Here is an 18,959-nt window from a genome sequence, read left to right on the forward strand (position 1 = left end):
ATGGTTGGTTGCAAAGTCAGTCATGTGTTTAGAGTGGATTTGACATCAAGAATTTCAAGAACACTACTTCTAATAGTGTGAGATAATGGGAGTTGAAATTTCCATAGCTGGTAGAACACTAGTTGTTATATACCTCTGCAGTTATGGAAAAAAGCATCTATATGTCCCAGGAATTGCCAAGAAAGGGAATATTCCATCTCCAATTTTCCCTGGAAATTTGGCCATTAGGGAAAAAGTCAATTGGTAAAAAGTTGCCCCCAGACTAGTGAGTGGTCAAATGCCAAAACAGAAGGACATTATTTCTCCTTTCTTAGAGCAGATGAATTCTCTATCAAGGAAAACTTCTTTCCCACATGAGGTACATTTTAAGAAATATGAAAATAAGCAAATTCTCCCAATTACTGAAGGACGATTTAATTAGTAATGCGGGATATACTTTTCTCAAGCTATTACATGTCATTGTAGGAAAAAGATATATGGTAATTCAAATACTGCCTTGAAATTAGAAATAAAAAAGCAAATAATAGTACTGTAATGAAACCAGGTTAGTGTGAGAATGTATCTATAAATTCAGCAGTTTAAATGATGCTCATTTCTACAGAGAAATGTTTATATATACATATATCTCCAATCTCCTCCATAAGAGACAAACTAGGAATGCATTATTGCCCTTTCCCAGCACCCTTGTAGTAAGCAAATGACCCTCAGGAGGAAAAAGTCACAACTTCTAGATTCATGGTAGAATAAAACACTCTTTGTGAAAAAATTGTCAAATTAAGTGAAAGTTCAACAGCCCTCAGGAAAGTGAAAACAAAACAAAGCTTGCTCTTAACATTCTCCAAGTTTCCAGGAAGATCTCAATTTCTGTTCAGGCCTGTGCTTTATATAATTAATTGTTGCTTTTTATTTTCCCAATTGTAAAATGTGGGAAAAAATCATTATGTTGAATAGACATTCAAAACATGAATTGCTTCACATTTGTCATTCTGCAGGCAACCACACAACATATTTTATATATATTTCTTGCCAATCATTTCTATCCAAAGTATTTTCTCTTGTGCAGGAGAAAAATGTATAATTTGGCAGGCAATGAATGGAAAGTACTTTGCAAACTGGATTTTGTGTTGCTCTTTGTAGTCATTTGATACACTAAACTTGGATTTTTCTTAAAAATTAAAGTTCCATAGATGGTAAAAATCCAAGAATTTCATTACTGTATTAGAATTAGTATTAAAATACTAATCTATTTTATAAAAGCTTTAATCTTGAATCTGTTAGATGTTGATAGCTATTGTATTTATAACATTGTCAGTAATCTGAATATGTCTGTCAGCCATAACACACAACCATTGCAAATGTATTTGTAATTACTTCTAGAGTCTGAACTAATTTTGAGATTATAAGTATAGCAGCTGCAGTTAAATATAGCAAACCACAGTACAAAAAGGAACGGAAGCAATTTTCTCTGTCTCAGGTACACTGTACCTTCCTTTGTCTTCATGTATATAAAAGGGAAATTTTCCAAGAAAACATTGTGTACCAGTTATGATTTACACTGACTATACTTTAAAACTGAATCTGGATTCAAACCCAGTGTGATGCTACCAGTAGTTGAGGAGCCTATTTTGATACAACATTTGCATCACTTGTTTGCTACATGTGGTCAAAATCAAAAATGGTTTGCCAAAAATCAGAAGCATAGGCAGATGTATACCATTTAGATTGGGTTTGTTAGCTTTCTTCATTCCTTCCGGCAGTTTTTATGTAGTGTAAATAAACAACATGCTGTCCTGAAACCCATCTGTAGTGATGATTAGCTGTAGCTGTTATGTGCTGTAGTTACAGTGTACATGCTGATGATAAAGAAAGAACATTGTGCATTTATCCACATTGCTTTGTGAGTACTGCAGACACCTAGCAAAAAGCCATGCTACATTATCAGTTGAATGCATTGTCAGTATGCAAAGAACTGTGGAGTGTTACAACTGGAATTCAATAAGGATTCAATAAATGTTGCAATTACTGGATGAATGGATGGATGATAAAAGAACCATGGCTTCCATTTTGCATAGATGTTATTTGAGCCAGGGGATTAGAATGAAAAAACACTTTGTAGTTATTTGCATGCTATAGTGTCTCATCCATCATAAACATAGAAATGGAAATGAACTTGCAATAAATTGCACTTGAGTAGAATTTCTCCTAACCCTCAAGGAAAATAAATCAAAGCCAACAGTATGTAGTCTTGTTGAATTAAAACCATAAACAGGATGGAACGTGAATCTCCAGATTAAAAAAATAAAGGAATTGAATCTACCACAACTTCTTGTACTGGTTTGAGGGGCCATTATAGTATTATTAATTGGAAATGATGGGTTAAAATGTTTTCTTTTTCTTACAACCTCAGGCTGCCATGTTTGTAGATTGCATTTATGTAGCAGTTTTATATATTTCTGTGTTCTCTCTTTCCTTTCTCTCCTCATGTTTCCCTTCCTTGTATTTGATGCTACACTTCTGAAGTTCTTCCAACCTCAGGTATTGTATCTACTGGCAGCATAAAAAGGCATGGGGGGAGGGGCGTGTGACTCAGGCTTGGCTTTTGGAATCACTACGCATGCACTATGTTAACCTTTTCAATGGTATGAGGGATAAGATCAGAAAACATTGTCACATGAGTTAGCCAATAGCTCCTCTTTCTGGGGTTAGAAGACCATTGAAAGGGTTGACCATTAAATTTCAGTTGCTGCTGAGCATGTATGCATGATAGGCTTTGACTGATGCATTTTACTGATCTATTTGATTTTTGCTACTATTGCTGCTTAACATAGTAATGCAGAGAAGTCACTTCTGGTTCAGCACCGTGAGAAGAATGGAAGGAGAATGGATGGATGACTGGTAAATGAAAAATCCTAAATCCTCAGTGTGCTCTTGGTCTTCAGAGCACTATAAAGGAGGAATATATCACATAAGGCCTCTAGTCCACTTTGTTCCAGTCTTCAGAAAACAAGGAGTTTTCTATAGGAGAGTTGATCCACAGCTTGGAGGAACACTTCAAAAACTGGGTAGGGCCAGGACAAAAATAGCAATTTAACATGAATTGATGTTTAATTAAAATATAATTTCAATGACTGCTGCCCATATGTTTAATAGCTTTCTTTTTTAAAAAACATAAAAATGGAACTTTAAACATGCCATGGACTTTTTGGAGCTGCATGGAGTTCAGGAAATGTACTTGTATATCTCTGTTCTAGACACATTACAAACTTGAGAACACTTTTCTAAAAAGAAAAGATAGCCTTTTGGCATATTTCAAAAAAAAATTTAAGCAGTATTATGGAAGGTTCTCTTTCATGAGCATTGGTTCTTCTGATTATAAAATATAGTGAAGATGCTGTGCTTTTCTAAGCCCACCTTTGTGGAATAGCATCAATTTTTCAAGGTCATTGGAGAGAAATTGATGCTTTGTTGGTAGGGCAGTTATATACTTGATTTCCTTTCAGAGAATGAGAGATTTTTTGTCATTTCTATCCTTATTTTAAACTATGAATTCCATAGAGATCTGTTCATAGAGCAATATTAAAGTTAGAGTTAATCATTCCTGAAATTTAAAGTTAAGAGAGGAAAAGATGTAAGAGTATCCTCAAAATGCATTGCCCACACAAAATATTTACTGTTACAACTTCCTTAGCTTCCTTTTTCATATGTTTTGAACTCTGCTTCTTTCATTCTGTAATTTCTGAAGTATAATTCCTCAGAAATAAGAAATAAGCTAGGGTATTTGTTTTGGCTGAGGACTCTCTTCTGGGTCAGTTACCCTGCAGAACATTGGAAAAAATGAAAATGGCTTTTGAAGTTCTTGTTTTTTCTTCCATTCAATTGAAAGTCCAATTCTTGAGGGTTTCTTAGATAAGTCCCTGCAGTTTTCTTGGCAAGGTTTTTCAGAAGTAAAAGGCCTTTGCTGTCTTCCTAGTGCTGAGATACCTGATATCTCTGAGATAGGGCCACCTAGCTGACTTTGTACTTAAGGCAGGACTAGAACTCATTGACCTCTGGGTATCAAGGCTGATGACTTAACTACTATACTAAACTGCTTTCAAGTTAAATATAACTTGGGCAAAAACAAAAGTGTAAAATTTAATTTCCTTTTGAACTTTCAATATTGCTTCATTCAAATTGAAAATAATTAATTCCATTTTTCTATAGTTTCAGTTGTATTTGCAGAAATTGTCCAGCTTATATAAGCTTTATTGGTTATTTTTTTTTTTGTTGGAACAATTAGTTTAATTGCTATGAATTTGCCTATCTAACTTTGTTAAATTCAGAGTCTCCTCTTCCCTTTATTGATTTTCCCCTCTCTCAAATACAAGGGTAACAGATTGATCTGTCTTGGGCATAAAATATTGAAAAATATATTATTTCTATTGAAAGTTTATCATAAGTCTGCTTTTAGGACTTGGACTTGGCAAGATTGGTCCTAAATCTATTAAAAATAACCACCTCACATATGTATTTTTCATTGTATGCTGATAAGCAACACAACATTCAGTCATTTTATTGACTTTGGTATTTATTTAAACATTTTTTTAATTTTTCCTGTTAATTTCATCCTATTTACTCTAGGATACCTGATGAAGTTCAGAGCATCCATACAATCCTGGGAAGGTAGCCTAGCCACAAAATTGCTGAAATGCCTCCATACTCTTACCTTGTATATAAATTCAGGCAACATCTTTCCATCTAAGGTACCTATTTCCAACCTGATATCCAAATGTGCTGGGCTCCAAATTCTATGCCAGCCCAGCCAACTTGGATCTGGATGGAAATTCTATTTCTGTAGCCCAAACCTTCGTACAGGCAACATGTTATGGAAGTCTATCCTAAGACTTACTTCAAGTTTGCAACTGGAAAAGAATGAGTTTCCATCTGCTGAGTCAATCACAGAGTTTTGGAACTTATTTCATGGCCTGCTTTCTTCTTACTTTTCTACAGAAAGGGAGATGCTCTCCTTTTGAGTCTGTGTTGCCTGGCAAGTGTTTCTTGGGAGAAGGTTATGTTTAATAGCAGAGCTTCTAATTCATATCAGTTATGCTGGATAACTATCTTATGACTGAACAATCCCACTAGCTCTTCAATTCAACCTTTTACTGTTTCTGACTAATTTAATGTTTCTTTTAGCAAGATTTGCTTTATTTTAGCTAGAGTTTTATGTATGCAACTAAGTTACTTTGGCTCTTTTGGGTAGCCTTGTTTTGTCCCCAAGAAAAACTCCCAGGAGTGAAGTTCCTGTCAGTGTTTTATCTCCTACATAACTCAAACTCTTTATCCAAGCTTGCTACTGTCCTAAACTCTCTTAAAGCTTTCTCCTTTCCTTAAGACTGAATAAAACTCAAAGTCAACTTGTAGCTATGAACCAAAAATTATACTTTGGTATTTTAATGGAGCCAAAATTAAAAACAAGCAATTCCACTTTATTACTTGCGTTAAAAATAACTATGCAAAAACAACCAGATTTATTATAATTTCAAGGGACTGTAATCTCGGTGCCCTGAATCTTGCTCAATATCTCCTTCACATTTTTTTCAGATTACAAGAAATCTCACTTCTGGCAACTTGAGCTCTCTTGGATTGGATTGCTAATTCTTCCAAATCCAGTCAGCTCCTTGGCATTTCCAGTCCGAATCTGCCTCTTTCCTAACTGGGTTATTCTTGCTTTCCTGTGTTCAGTACTCTCTCTGACATATTGGATAATTCACTTTACAGGCTAACCTTGCCTACCTGTTTGCATCAGAAGAACACATAGCAGTGAAATACAGCTTTGTGCATTATCCCTTTACCTTTTGCTCATAAGTAATCTCATTGTCACTCTTTTTTCTATTTAGAACACCTGCTAACTACACTTCTCTTTTTTTTTACCTCCAGGTCTTCACAACTCTGCCCTTTTCACATCTCTTCCTATTCTAAGTTTTGGTTTTTCTTCTCACTTCTTCAAGTAGCCTCCTTCAGAAAATGCCCCCTAAAGTCCCTCTCTTTTAACTCATCAACTTCTCTCCTTTTCTTCCTATTTACCTTCACACTCCTCTTGGTACTAATTGCAAACTCTGGGCACCCAGATTTCTAGCATTCAAGTTATTTTCTTGCTTCCTGCAGTGAACACCATTTTATACCAGCTTTATTCATTTCTACAGTTTCTCTGCAATCTCTTGAGTAACATTAAAAATCTTGAACTGAAAAAAAATGTTTACTTATCCTTTATTTCAGACTCTTCAGTTTCTTTATGATTTTTATTGCTTTTATGAAATGCATTGTCCCCTTCTCCAGCCTCTTGGTAGAAAGAGAACCATTATTTCTTTATTCATTTTTTCCAGGAAAAAAAGGAATAAACTCAATTACATATTTTTAAAAAAATACTTTGCAGGCAAATTAGTTTAAATGTGCTTATTTTTGCATTCAAGGGAGACCTTACACTCTGCAGAAAATAACACTTTGATTTAGATTTTATAAACGGGTAGAGAATAGGAGGGTCAGATTTAATAATATTAAGTAAAAACTGGAAAGTATTAAGAATTCCAGGCTTGACAGTTCTGGGACATAGAATTGATAGAACAAGATAAATGTTCTTTAAAAATGCTGTTTTTAAAAATGCTGTAAAATATGTCTTTCAAGCCAACATATATTACATAGAATAATGCTGTATATTTAAATTATTAAAATTACAGTGATATATGAAACACTTTGTAAATATTGTGATATAAAGCAGTGTTTTCCAATTCAATCTCCAGAATTATGACCCAGAATTGCCAGTCATTTCATATTTAGGATACCAGACTGGAAAGAATAGTCAAAATTAACTAGTTTGTGGCTTGGAGAGAAAAATGTAGATCTGAAACACTATATTCAGATTTTTTTTATGGGTAAGTATATGGCAGCTCCCAGTTTATGTCCCAATAAGCTTCTTTTTCCTTGTCAAGAATTGATTTCCCTTTTGGGTGATCAACTGGAGCCCATTTAATGGATATTGAAACAAAGAGTAGGTATGATCACAGCTAAAAAGCATTCACTTGCAGAGTTTTGAAATGGGGCTGAGGACTGCATGAAGCCCAGGATCCCAGGCTGTATACTTTTTTTCAACAGGATCAGTGCCTGAGCAGACAACATATATTTTTGTCACTAATAAAGAATGCTTATTCCATATTGTGCCCTGTGTGAAAGCCAGAATTAAGGCTTATAGCAACAACTAAAGGTTTATTGTTCAGCACATACTATATACTGTTCTTAGAAAGGAAGAAATTACCTGCCAGATATATAGATCTCAATTGCTAATAGTTAGAATAGTACAGTTAGAAGTCTTCTAATCCAACTCCCTGCTCAGGCAGGAAACCCTATATTAAAAGGGATTAAAGAAATTCCTGAAGGACAGGATTACCTTTGGCTGTTTGAAGATTCTATGTGATCTCTAGGCCAGATGCAGTATCTCCCCAAAATACCAGTTTCAGAGGAACATTAGGAGAGAGATCAATTAGTAAAAGAAATGTTAGGCTCAATTGTGGTCGTAAATTTAAGACTACCTGTAATGGACAATCTAAGAACAACACATGCCCTTGACACCTCACTCTAATGCTCTGATACATAGAGTAGTAGAGCCACTCCATAATACTTGTCATTGCTGCCTCTTTCACCAGAAAAGAAAAGGAAAGTAGAAATGTTTGTTAGATAGTGCTGTGAGATGTCACTCCATATACCAGTGTTTCTCAACCTTGTCAACTTGAAGGTGTCTGGACTTCAACTCCCAGAATTCCCCAGCCAGCGAATGTTCAAGTTGACAAGGTTGAGAAACACTGCCATATACTGAGGAAAACTCAACTTCTAGCAATCTTTAAAAAATGCATTCTTCTCCAAAATGTAGTATCCACTGATTCTGTGAAGTAGAATTGCAAATTACATATTATATATTGCTACATAAATTCCAGTCTGCATTATATCAGCCTTTTTAAAAGGCTGGTATAATGCATATTGAAGGAGAGAAAGAGAGTTATTCACTATATGCAGAAATGGGAGGTAAATCAAAAGAAATAGAGAGAGAAAAAAAATTAAGATCCTAGTTCTTCACCAGAACTATATTTCAGTCCTCACATTTATGATTCATTCAGTTTGGCACTATTATCTCAATTACTGATTTTTTTCATATATGCATTTTTTTGTAGTTGTTTGGTTTAGAGCAAATTAGTGGTCTATTTCCTTTTCAATTTCCTCCCATTGCCAAATGGGAAAAAAACTGTCTTGGAAATAGGTTTAGCTCTCCATCAGAGTTCATAAAATATTAAATGAGCCATTCAAAAGTATGTTCTGTATACATGCTCTGGGAAAGTCATTATTGTGATCTAACAGTCCATTAGAATTTTCTTTGAATAATTAAATAATTGTATGAGTATGTAAGATTTCATGTTCATTTAGCTCATGGCACTGCTGGACTTTTAGAAGTATATGATTACATTTTAAAAGATTTGAAAATGATGAAGAGTTGAATGAACTTTTATGCCTTTCTAACTATTATATTGGTTAAACAAAAGTATCCATATAAACAAATGAAAAGTATATATTAGATACTTTTGGGGTGGTTGTTTTTTGAATTATTGAGGTTTTCTGACATTCAGTCAAAGCAAAAGCAAACCATATTATTTCTTATTTCATTATAAACACAACTTGGTTTAAAATTACATACTTGTATTAATTACAATATTTATTATATTATTTTTCATCCTCCAAAATGGTCATAAGGCAATTTCCAGAGTAATTGTTAGAATACTTTGAACACTTTGAAATATCTTTTAAAAACAGTGTAATTAATATAGAAAACTATGGAAGAAAAAGAAAATTGCCAATCTCCCCCAGAGCTAAACAAAGTCTGTAAATTAATAAAGATTATAGGTAAATGATTATCTTACATTCTATTTTATCTCTATCTCATTACTTTAACTGTTATCCTATTTTCACATTTATAATTTTCCTCCTTCAGCATCTCAGAAATAACATGCCTTGTTCTTCCAATTATCAACACCAGTTTTGTGGTATCTTTGATTCTACACCATTGAATTTTTCCTATCTTAAAGTCCTCTTGAACTTCCTTAATTTCCCTTCCACTCATCCACTTCCTTGCACCCCACTCAAAAGCCATAGTCAAATGCAAATACCTAATAAATATGCAGAGGAGGTACAGTATTTTTCTCTTGCACTTACAACAAATCAACAAAACTGATCTCTCTATAGTTCTTATTAGTTTTCTTTTTAGTTATTGCTACCTTCCCTGTTCTTTATATATTCGTATAATAGGCCCATTGTACTATGTTCCATTAAGATAAGTCAAGCACCAATATTCTGTGCTCTTTGCAGCTAGAAAAAGCAAATGGTGCTTGCACATAGAGGTTCAAATAACAGAACTTAAATGGAAACCTTTACTCTGGGGAAAAGTCATGAGTCCCTTGGTTTCATTTACTCTTAGCTAATGAACTAGAAACAGCACATCTGTTGTGTGTGGCAGCCTGTTTGAGCTGAACTCTTATACCATAGCTATTAAACATATTCCTGTAGTGTGTCTGAAAGCAATAAATCCAGCTCTTTTAGGTCTGCATGTTGCATGTGGAGCTTGTCTCTAGTGCCAAGACTTTTTGGTTCTCAACTATAAATTTGAACTTCTTCCTATTATTAGATTTTGATTAAAGGCACATTGTCTAAAATTATAGAGAGAACAGACTACCAGGGTAGATGTAGCCCATGGGGTCTCACAACTCTTTTCTCCCTTTCTTTAAAACTTTTGCTGCTATATATGATTTTTAAAGGTTTATTATGACCCAAGGAAGCTTCTGAGTTATATGATTTTGCTTTTAGAATCAGGCACTGTAGGTTAGCACTATCAAATTCTACTGGGTGTCCATTACTCTTTGCAGTATGTCTGTCTCTCATATTAAACAGTTTTCTGTATCTAATCACAGAATCCCTTTATCTTTAAGCCTGGAGTGCATACCCATTAAGGGGATATACGTACTTCAAATAAGAAAATATGGCCCTTCTTTCTTTTGTGTTTAACAGCTGAGTTTCTTCTTTCATACATTTATGCAGATGCAAACAATAGAATATTTTTAATTCAGCTTTAGCTCTAGAGGAAAAATTAATCCCAAACTCACAGGGTGATGAGCCCCTTCTCTTATTTTCATAGACCTCCATCTGGACCTTTAGCTTATTCTTTACTTTGCTTTTCCACAGCAGGGGATTTCCCACTTTTGCTAATCTAATCTTTTCTCACAAGGCCGAAAATTCTCCATTCTGCCAAATCTGCAGTGTGGTTTATATAATTTTCTTTAAGTAGCATATAAAAGTTGCCATGTTTTGTAATGTTGTTTGATGATAAAGCTTCATCAACATTATAAATGTGTCCAACACTTAGAGAGCTTATTCATATGGATGGGTAGAACCATTTTTATTTTCTAATGAGAATTGTAGGTGACTCTTTCAGTACCAAAACCAAAATACATCTAACAATATAGGTTATTGCCTTGTGAAATTTTGGCAGAAACCAATTAGCTTTAAAGCAGTCTAGTTATTGGCACTTACACATCTGTCAAAAAGGAATCTGAAATGCTTCTACTTGTATTTCACTCATGCTGTATAAAGCATGTGCACTAGGGTTCTTCAGATTGCAATCTTAGGACATGTAATGCATTTTCCATCAGTCTGATCTCAGAAACACAGATTTATTTAACAGGAACTGTTAAAAATAGATGAGGATTCTTTTGTTCAATTATTGCTAAAAGTTTTATATATTAAACCTGATCTTATATACATTGTTTTATTTATAGTTATACTTATATATTTTAATTATAAGTTGTGTGACATTGCTTATCTACATTATGAATAGCATCCCTGTAATAAATGAAACAAAAATAGATGAAACAAATGTAGGAAAGGTTTAGTGTCTATTGAAAGAATTGTTGAAGAATTAACATTTCATTGAAAAGGTTATTTATTACCGTGTGACAATGCAAGGCTCAAAGTAATTCTTGAGTAATGGAAACTGAAGAGCCTTCCCAAAATCTTAAGACTCCCTTCTTGTATATCAAATAAATGCACATTTTGGTGGGCATTTTTATGCCCAATAAATGATACAAAATAACATCACAATTGATAGTTGCATTTGCACCCATGATATTTTATTTTATAGAGAAACAAAGCTCAGCCTTTCTCATTCTAATATGCTTTCCAGATGTGTTGGATTACTGCTCCCATTTGAAGTCATGTACTGGCTAGAGCAAAGGTCCACAATTCATTGTCCATGGACCAGCAGCGGCCCATGGCATGCCAGAAACTGGGCCATGCAAACAAGCAAAACTCCATCTGCAGAATGCAAGCAGCACATGAAACCAAGCCCCCTCCGCTCCACAGAAAAATCTCTCTCCATGGAACCAGTCCCTGGTGCCCAAAAGGTTGGGGGCCACTGTGCTAGAGATTGTTGGAGCAGTAATCCAACACACACGCACACACATACGATTTGAGAAAATTTTCATCCCATTGTAATTTTAAATTAAGGTCCACATCAATTTTTACCCTTTTTTTCACTTACAATGAACTGTTCATCTTTGTTATGGTCTTTCATTTAACTTCACTTTTGTGAACCTGCTTTTGCTCACTTCAAAGGGGGTGGACTACTTTTGGGTTCTTCAGTGGTAGGAAGCCATTTGCAGTCCAACTGGCTTTTAGGATTATGTCAAATGCCTTTAATTAAGTCACTCAAAGCCTCATTTGCCATAACAACACAGGAGAATGTGTAGTTTTTCAGTTTAATTCTGTAACCATTTTTTCTTTCTGTATGTGTCTCTTCCTGTCTTCTGCTGACTCTACCCATTATCTGCGTGAGAATGATTTTTGTGGAATCTGAAGAGATCAAAAGCTAGCTGACATAAGATAAAGGGGCGGAAAGCTAAATACAAACATATAAGCTTTATTATAGCTTGTGAGAACAATTTAACTAATTACATCACAATTGTTGTAAAAGAACATCTTAAAATTTGATTGTTTATATTATCTGCAACTCGCATTTGAGATAAAACCTGTATGAACTCTGAAGAAATGGAATATCTTCTCTTACATAAAGTTCTTCAGTTGACAATTAAAATTATACCAAAGAATTTAAAATGAGAGGATTTCTCTCTTGGTTAAATTGAATGTGGGAATTTAATTTATGAAATTACCAACAATCTGGAAGGAAAATAGCTCAAGGCTATACAGCAGTCTGTAAAATCCAAAAGGTGCATAGATACTGATTTCAGCTGAGCCCTTCCAAAAGTTTGCATGTTAGCATTTATTTCCATATAGTGAAAGTAAGTGCCTTCATATTCTTTGGGTATATTTGGATACAAAATGGAAGGAAAATTTTTAATAGATTTAGTTCTGCTTGACCAAACCAGGATTTCTTCAACATTGAGTAGATTTTTAAGTTAGCAAATAATCATTTAGTGAGACTTTTCAGAGTTTCTTGTTTTATTTTGAAATTTGACATTTTTATTTTGCCATTGTATGATTTGGGGGTAAGCTAAAAGAATACCCTGATATCACATTACTATAGCTCATCAGGACGATTAATTAAATATGTCAGCTTTCTTCACTCCAATGTCCTCCAGATGTGTGAGAGATGTTCATGTTAGTTAGAGATTTTGTTGAACTCCAAAATTTCTAAGGCATCAAGTTAGGAAATCTTTTTTAAGTATTAAATTGTCACTTAAACAAAAAAAAATTAAGAAAATTGGGAGGAGGAAGCCCAATTGTTTCAAATAATCATAGATATCCATGAGCATTCTATTCAGAAGGCCATGCTAACACTGATGTTGTTCCCTAGTTTGGTAATGAAATGTCTTCAAGAAAATAGCCAAGCTCAGAGAACACCAAGACCCCACATTTCAACCCTCCGCTACAAATATTCTCTTCTATCAGTATTCAAAAACCAGTAGCCAAATTATCAAGAATAATCACACCCAAGGGTACATGTTTTCTATATTGTACTCTTAGCATTTTATTTAGCTCAGGCTGATTTATTTTCACCAGTTGATGACTAAAAAAGGCATATTTGCAATCTTATTAGCCAAAAGCATAATTTTGCTCATTCATACTCTTTTCTTGTGTTTATAATAGTAAAAATTATAATCCTTTTCATATTACTGTATACAGGAATGGAATAATTCAATTTAATTATTTTTAAGCAAAAGGCATGGAAATTTCTCATGGACTAAATAATTTAGAAGTATGAAATAATTTGCAAAGTAGGAAAATGTCTTTATTATGTATTGCCTGTTACTCTAATACTTAGGAAAAAGATTCACAGCACCCTTCCTACCTTTCCAAACCCACTGCTGGGACTAAGCTTATCAACTATAAAATTCTATAGTTCCACAGTTCAAGGTATCTTGGGTTAATTTAATTTTGCTGTGCTTGGTCCGTGACAAATTGGATCAAACTTTGTTTTCTTAAGAGTTTCTAAATCTAATTGCCTATTTAATTGAGACTTGGCTGCTTAGGGCCAATTTCTACCACTTTAACAGACTAAGATTTATCCTACCAATGGGCCATTTAGTACAAAGTGCTTCCTGCAAAGTAAATGGCAAAACCCAGAGGTTTTGAAAAAGATGTAGCAGAATCGTGACTTTTTTTCATTTCTTCACAACTTCTTAGTCCTTGAAGCATAAACTAATGTTCCACATGTATAAGAATAAAGCATAGGTACTAATTGCAACCCAGTTTACTAAAACTTCATAAGCACAACTGTAAACAGAAGGCAATTTCTCCAAATTTGCTCACTATTTTCACCTGCCTCTATTGTATGTCCTACCCCTTCTTTGACTGCAACAATATATGTTAGCCTCTAAAAGTACTTTGGGGATGAGTAGAAAAACAGATTCTTAACTGGTGCCTCTATTAACAGTATTGCAAAACTTGGGTATGTTATTTGGGGGAACTATATTGGAGTAATCATTTTTATAAGCTGTTCTTTCTTTATTCCCTCAATAGAGAGAAGAATGAGTTTCCCATGGCATAGTTTAAGGGAACTAAATTTGATTGTTTTTTTTTTGCTTTATTACTCATAATAAATACTGGCTGAATAATAGACTATGTTGAATCTTATCAGAAATCCATGGCACTGATAGACAGAATTATCTTTCCTCTTTCTTTTGTGTTCTGCCACTTTGACAAGCTCATTCTTATCAACACCAGATAGGAGGTAAATGAACTCATGCATTTAATTTTCTACTTCATAGTGTTCACTTGAAGATTATGCTTTTCAGATCTTTCTGCAGCAGAATTTTAAAAGAATATCTTTTCCAGAAGCCTCTGAGGTGGCTACACATTCAGCTTTTAGCAGTTAGCAACAAGATCTAACTAACTCTTTGTTTATAAGCAGATTATAAAGAATAAGATTCTCAGAGTTCAGAACAAGTTAAGCATGGGTTTATTTATGTAATCCTTTCTTTGATTGGCAATCAGAGAGTTGTTCTTTAATTACACCCCTTAATTACAGAGCTATCTAAATTTCAGAGAGAAATAGAAGAAGGGGAAATAAGTGTCTTGTGAGAAGGGAAAGTAAGGATCTAGAATTGCTTACCAACTTTCGGCACCTCAATCGCAGAGTGTGCTCTCTCATCCATTATGCCTAGTCTATTTCTGTATAAATAGGGTAATTATTTAAATGTTACATTTATACATATGCATTAACATATGCAATTTTATGCAAATCTATTTTACATCATTTCTGTTAATGCATTTTGTCTCATGGGGTAATGCATTAATCACACAGAGAGATGACTTCTCTTTCCACACATAAGATGATATTTTAAAAAAATGTTTGCCATTATGATAGTATAGATTCTTTTGTGTTTCATTACTAATATCAAAATATTTGTTAGGCTTAAAACAATCCAAATAACATCCCTAGCATATTTTTAAATAATAATCCTAATTAATATGCAAAAAGGTAAATATGTTTCCAAGAGAACTACTTCAGGATTTGCAGTAACTGGCTGTTTTATTGCAAAATGGATTTTTTTTTAATTTTAGCGGAAAACTTAAAGATTCAATATTACTTTTCTTATTTGAACATATACCTTCATTTCCTTAAAATGATAAGACAAAGTTAGAATTTCTCATCACCGAAAATGTCTGCATTGTTTTGTTTCCTTAGAGCTTCTTGCTATTTCAGTTTGCTAATAAAACTGTTATTGACTTTACTCATATTGCTTTATTAAGACAAGACAAATACGTTCTCTTTATCCTTCCACAGTCCTTGTGATTCCTTTCTTTCCATTCCAGATTTGCCTATATTAATTGCCTTCAGAGGCTGGAATACTGTTAAGCTCTCAAGGCCACGAAGAGAGCAATCTGTTGAATCAATGAACAGAAAATTTAAATCGAATAGTTTGGTTATAAGAACTATCTGTTTGGGGTTTGCATGTTTGCCCTCTGCTTGTCTTCAATATTTTCTGCATGCCCCTTCATCTGAGACACTCCCATAACTGACCATCCTGTCTTTCTGCGATGGAGAAATCTTCCTATAAGACCGCCAAAGAAAGAATGAAATTCAAGCTTTATTTCTCCTTAGAAAAATAGAATTCTTTAGTTAGAAGAATTATATGCTGTTTACATTTGGTGTATGTGTGAACGAGTGTCTTGGTCCATTTTTTCTCCACATGCCTGCATGTTTAGCTTCAACAAATAATTGGCAAAGCCAGAAAATTGAAATCATAGTATCTTTTAAAAGCAATTTTTTGCACTTCCCTCTCCTAGTTTTAATGTCTCCAACCATTCACCAAACTACAGATGTTCCAACTGTGGCTGCAACCACCATTTCAGAAACTACTGTCCCAACCACCATTACCGAAGTTGTAACCACCACCACAGAAGTTATAACCACTACCACCACAGAAGCTGTAACCACCACCACAGAAGCTGCAACCACTACAGAGCCAGCAATCATCACCACACTTGTTGCTAGTACAATAGGTATCAAGTACCGGGCTCAGCTTCTGTGTTTGCCTCTTCCGTTTATGTTGCCTATCTAAGCCCTTTCAGGGTCTTTCATGTACTTTAATCCTAATAACACCAGCATAGATGATTTCTAAATCATGCAGAACCAGGATTTTCCTCTAAGCATAGTCATTTTTTTTTCGGCTGCATATTAATCATTGGATTATTTTTAAAGATTCACAATGATCCCAAATGCTAAAAAGACTATTCAGAAAAGTATTAGACCTATTTCTATAAAACTTTGTGCCTCCAGCATTATTTCTTAGTTGCCATAGACAATCTGGATTCTCCTTTTCAAAGATGTCCTTTATAGACATCACACAAACCCAGATTCTGTTCATTTGCATTCTAATAGATTATGCATAGTTCAGGGGTGGGTTCTGGCTTCTGCTACTGCCGGTTCATTTGGGGACGTGCTTCAGGCATGTGCACACTTTGCGCATGCACAGTAGTAAAAAAAATCCATCTCTGCCAAAAGAACCAGTCCCGGGGCATAGCAGGCCGAGTTACTACCTACTCGGCCGAACTGGTAGGAACCCACCTCTGGCATAGTTACAATGGGTAGAATACCAAAATGACATTTTTTTATTCGCAATAGAGCATATCAAAGATCATGTCGGACTGAAGTATGCCAATTATTGACATTTCTTCAAGGAACAGTTGATAATTAAACAACTTCAGTCAGGATGGTTTGGAGTGGATCTTTGTGCAACTATTTTACTGTTTTACTGTTCCTCATTTACGAAGTGGCATTTATTTATTTATTTAAAAAAATTATAATGCCACCTACTCATGGCAACTCAAGGTGGCTTACAGGAGATAAAAATAATAAAATAATAACCCCTATCCTGCCACCCTGGACGATAACACATACTCATACCAGCCATTTAATGGGCTCCATCCCGCTCTGGGTTCCCCAGGCCCATGGGCAGAATTACATCTTCAGGACTTCCCAAAAGAGTGTCCATACTAGAAAGCATAGGGATCCCCTATAAAAAAGATGGACTCCAAAATCTTCTAAGTTTAGATATACAGCTTGGAGATTTTAGCTCTGATCTGTTAACATCTGGAGAATCAAAACATTTATCAAAGAATCAATATCAAATTGAAATAGAACCAGAATCGACTGTAATGCCAATTTAAAACACAGTATCTTTACTGAGCAAAGTAACAAAGTCTTCCATTCTAAAGTTTTTCGAACTCATTAACAGCAGCTCTGCCTTGGATCTCCCTATGGAAGAGATGGGCTTAAGTATAAAGCAGTCAGTAGCATTCCAAGCTGTTGGCCACTTGTCTTTCTCATAAGAATTTATTGAAGGATTTTTTTCACCACAGCCCCTGGCCAAACCTGGCCCATTTTAATGCACCTTTTCTATTGTCAATTTATTCTGCCATAGCAAACTTGGACCAGATTTGTTTTGCTTTCCCATTCTAATTGATAGCCAAATTGATAACTGGACGGGCAAAGACAGGCTCAGGACTTTTTACATATTTCTTCCTAACATTCCCTTGGTTTGAGAATAAAGATTAAAATAGTTTAGCTGGGGAAAAAACTGCAACCTCTGAGTTTAATCACAAGACATTCCCATTTTATGCAAGAATATTCTTGTACATAGATTTTTCCCATCCAGACATGCTCTTAAGGAGGGAAAATATCATTCAATGCAGAATTAATTTCAAAGCAGATAACAATGTAATTGAATTGCTCTAAACAAAGAATGCTGCCTGTGTACAAATTCCTGACATGGACAATTAATCATGTCCAAACAATCTTTGCTTTAAAAAAAATACCTGGGATTCTTGATTAAAATGTTCTCAGTCTCGGTCCAATGGTATTATTTGACTCAGAATTGGCCAGTGCATGACCAGCAATGATGTTACAATCCTGATGAAAATTAAAGCAAACTTTAATAATCCTGATTAAATGCTGCTTGTAATGATTGGAGTCTCATCAGAAAAAAAATGGGAATACTCACATGTATTCTAAGCCATGTTTACTTAACATAATGCCTGGTTTTCATCAATATAAAGAGTTCTTAGCTGATGCTCAAAACTATATAGCAGTAGACTTATATACCGCTTCATAGGCCTTTCAGGCCTCTCTAAGCGGTTTACAGAGAGTCAGCATATTGCCCCCAACAATCTGGGTCCTCATTTTACCCACCTCGGAAGGATGGAAGGCTGAGTCAACCCTGAGCCGGTGAGATTTGAACCGCTGACCTGCTGATCTAGCAGTAGCCTGCAGTGCTGCATTTAACCACTGCGCCACCTTGGCCATTATATGAATGGCCATGTTGTGGTAATGACTTGAACAAGGTAACAGTATATAGACATTTCAAAAAAAAATTCTATTGTGAACAGAAATATATCATGAAGATTAAAAAATATAGTTGACAGGAAAATGCTCTAAGTCACATTACATTGTGGCTGCATTTACTGTTTAAAAATGTGCTGCTATTAAAAAGAGGGATTGTAATAATTCACTTTATACAAAGAGCTTATAATCATATGCATATGTATCCAGAAGTAATTCAAATTGAATTCATATTTATATTAACATCATCCAGGTAAATACTGATAGAAAAGCAGCCTTAAGCAACAGCCTGTGTTTCTGAGCTAAAATTGCCAAGCCAGCTAAACTTATCATAAAATCAACAAAGAACAAAGGATTATGAATGCATCCTGTGCAGAATACTAACCAAAAAGTTTTCTCTCTAGATAGACATTAAATCAGAGAGCTGGTATATTTTAATATGCACTGAACTTTTCTTTGGTTTGATGCAGTGTTGAAGCAGAATATATTTGTGTTTCATAAATCTACTTAAAAACACTATCAGGAACTGCTACTGCCAAGCCATTAAAGTGTTCAGCATCAGCAGTCCATTTATTTGAAAAGAATT

At 34.6% G+C, this 18,959-nt stretch overlaps 1 protein-coding gene across 1 annotated transcript in view; it reads left to right on the forward strand.

The window, feature by feature from the left end:
• Window positions 1-18,959, forward strand: part of NFASC (neurofascin) — a 103,654-nt gene that overhangs the window by 60,683 nt on the left and 24,012 nt on the right. Inside the window, 1 exon segment of the mRNA XM_032217196.1 lies at window positions 2,521-2,535. Within this exon segment, the coding sequence (XP_032073087.1) occupies window positions 2,521-2,535 (15 nt within the window).

Source organism: Thamnophis elegans, chromosome 5, assembly GCF_009769535.1.
Source record: "Thamnophis elegans isolate rThaEle1 chromosome 5, rThaEle1.pri, whole genome shotgun sequence".
NCBI classification, from domain to species: domain Eukaryota; kingdom Metazoa; phylum Chordata; class Lepidosauria; order Squamata; family Colubridae; genus Thamnophis; species Thamnophis elegans.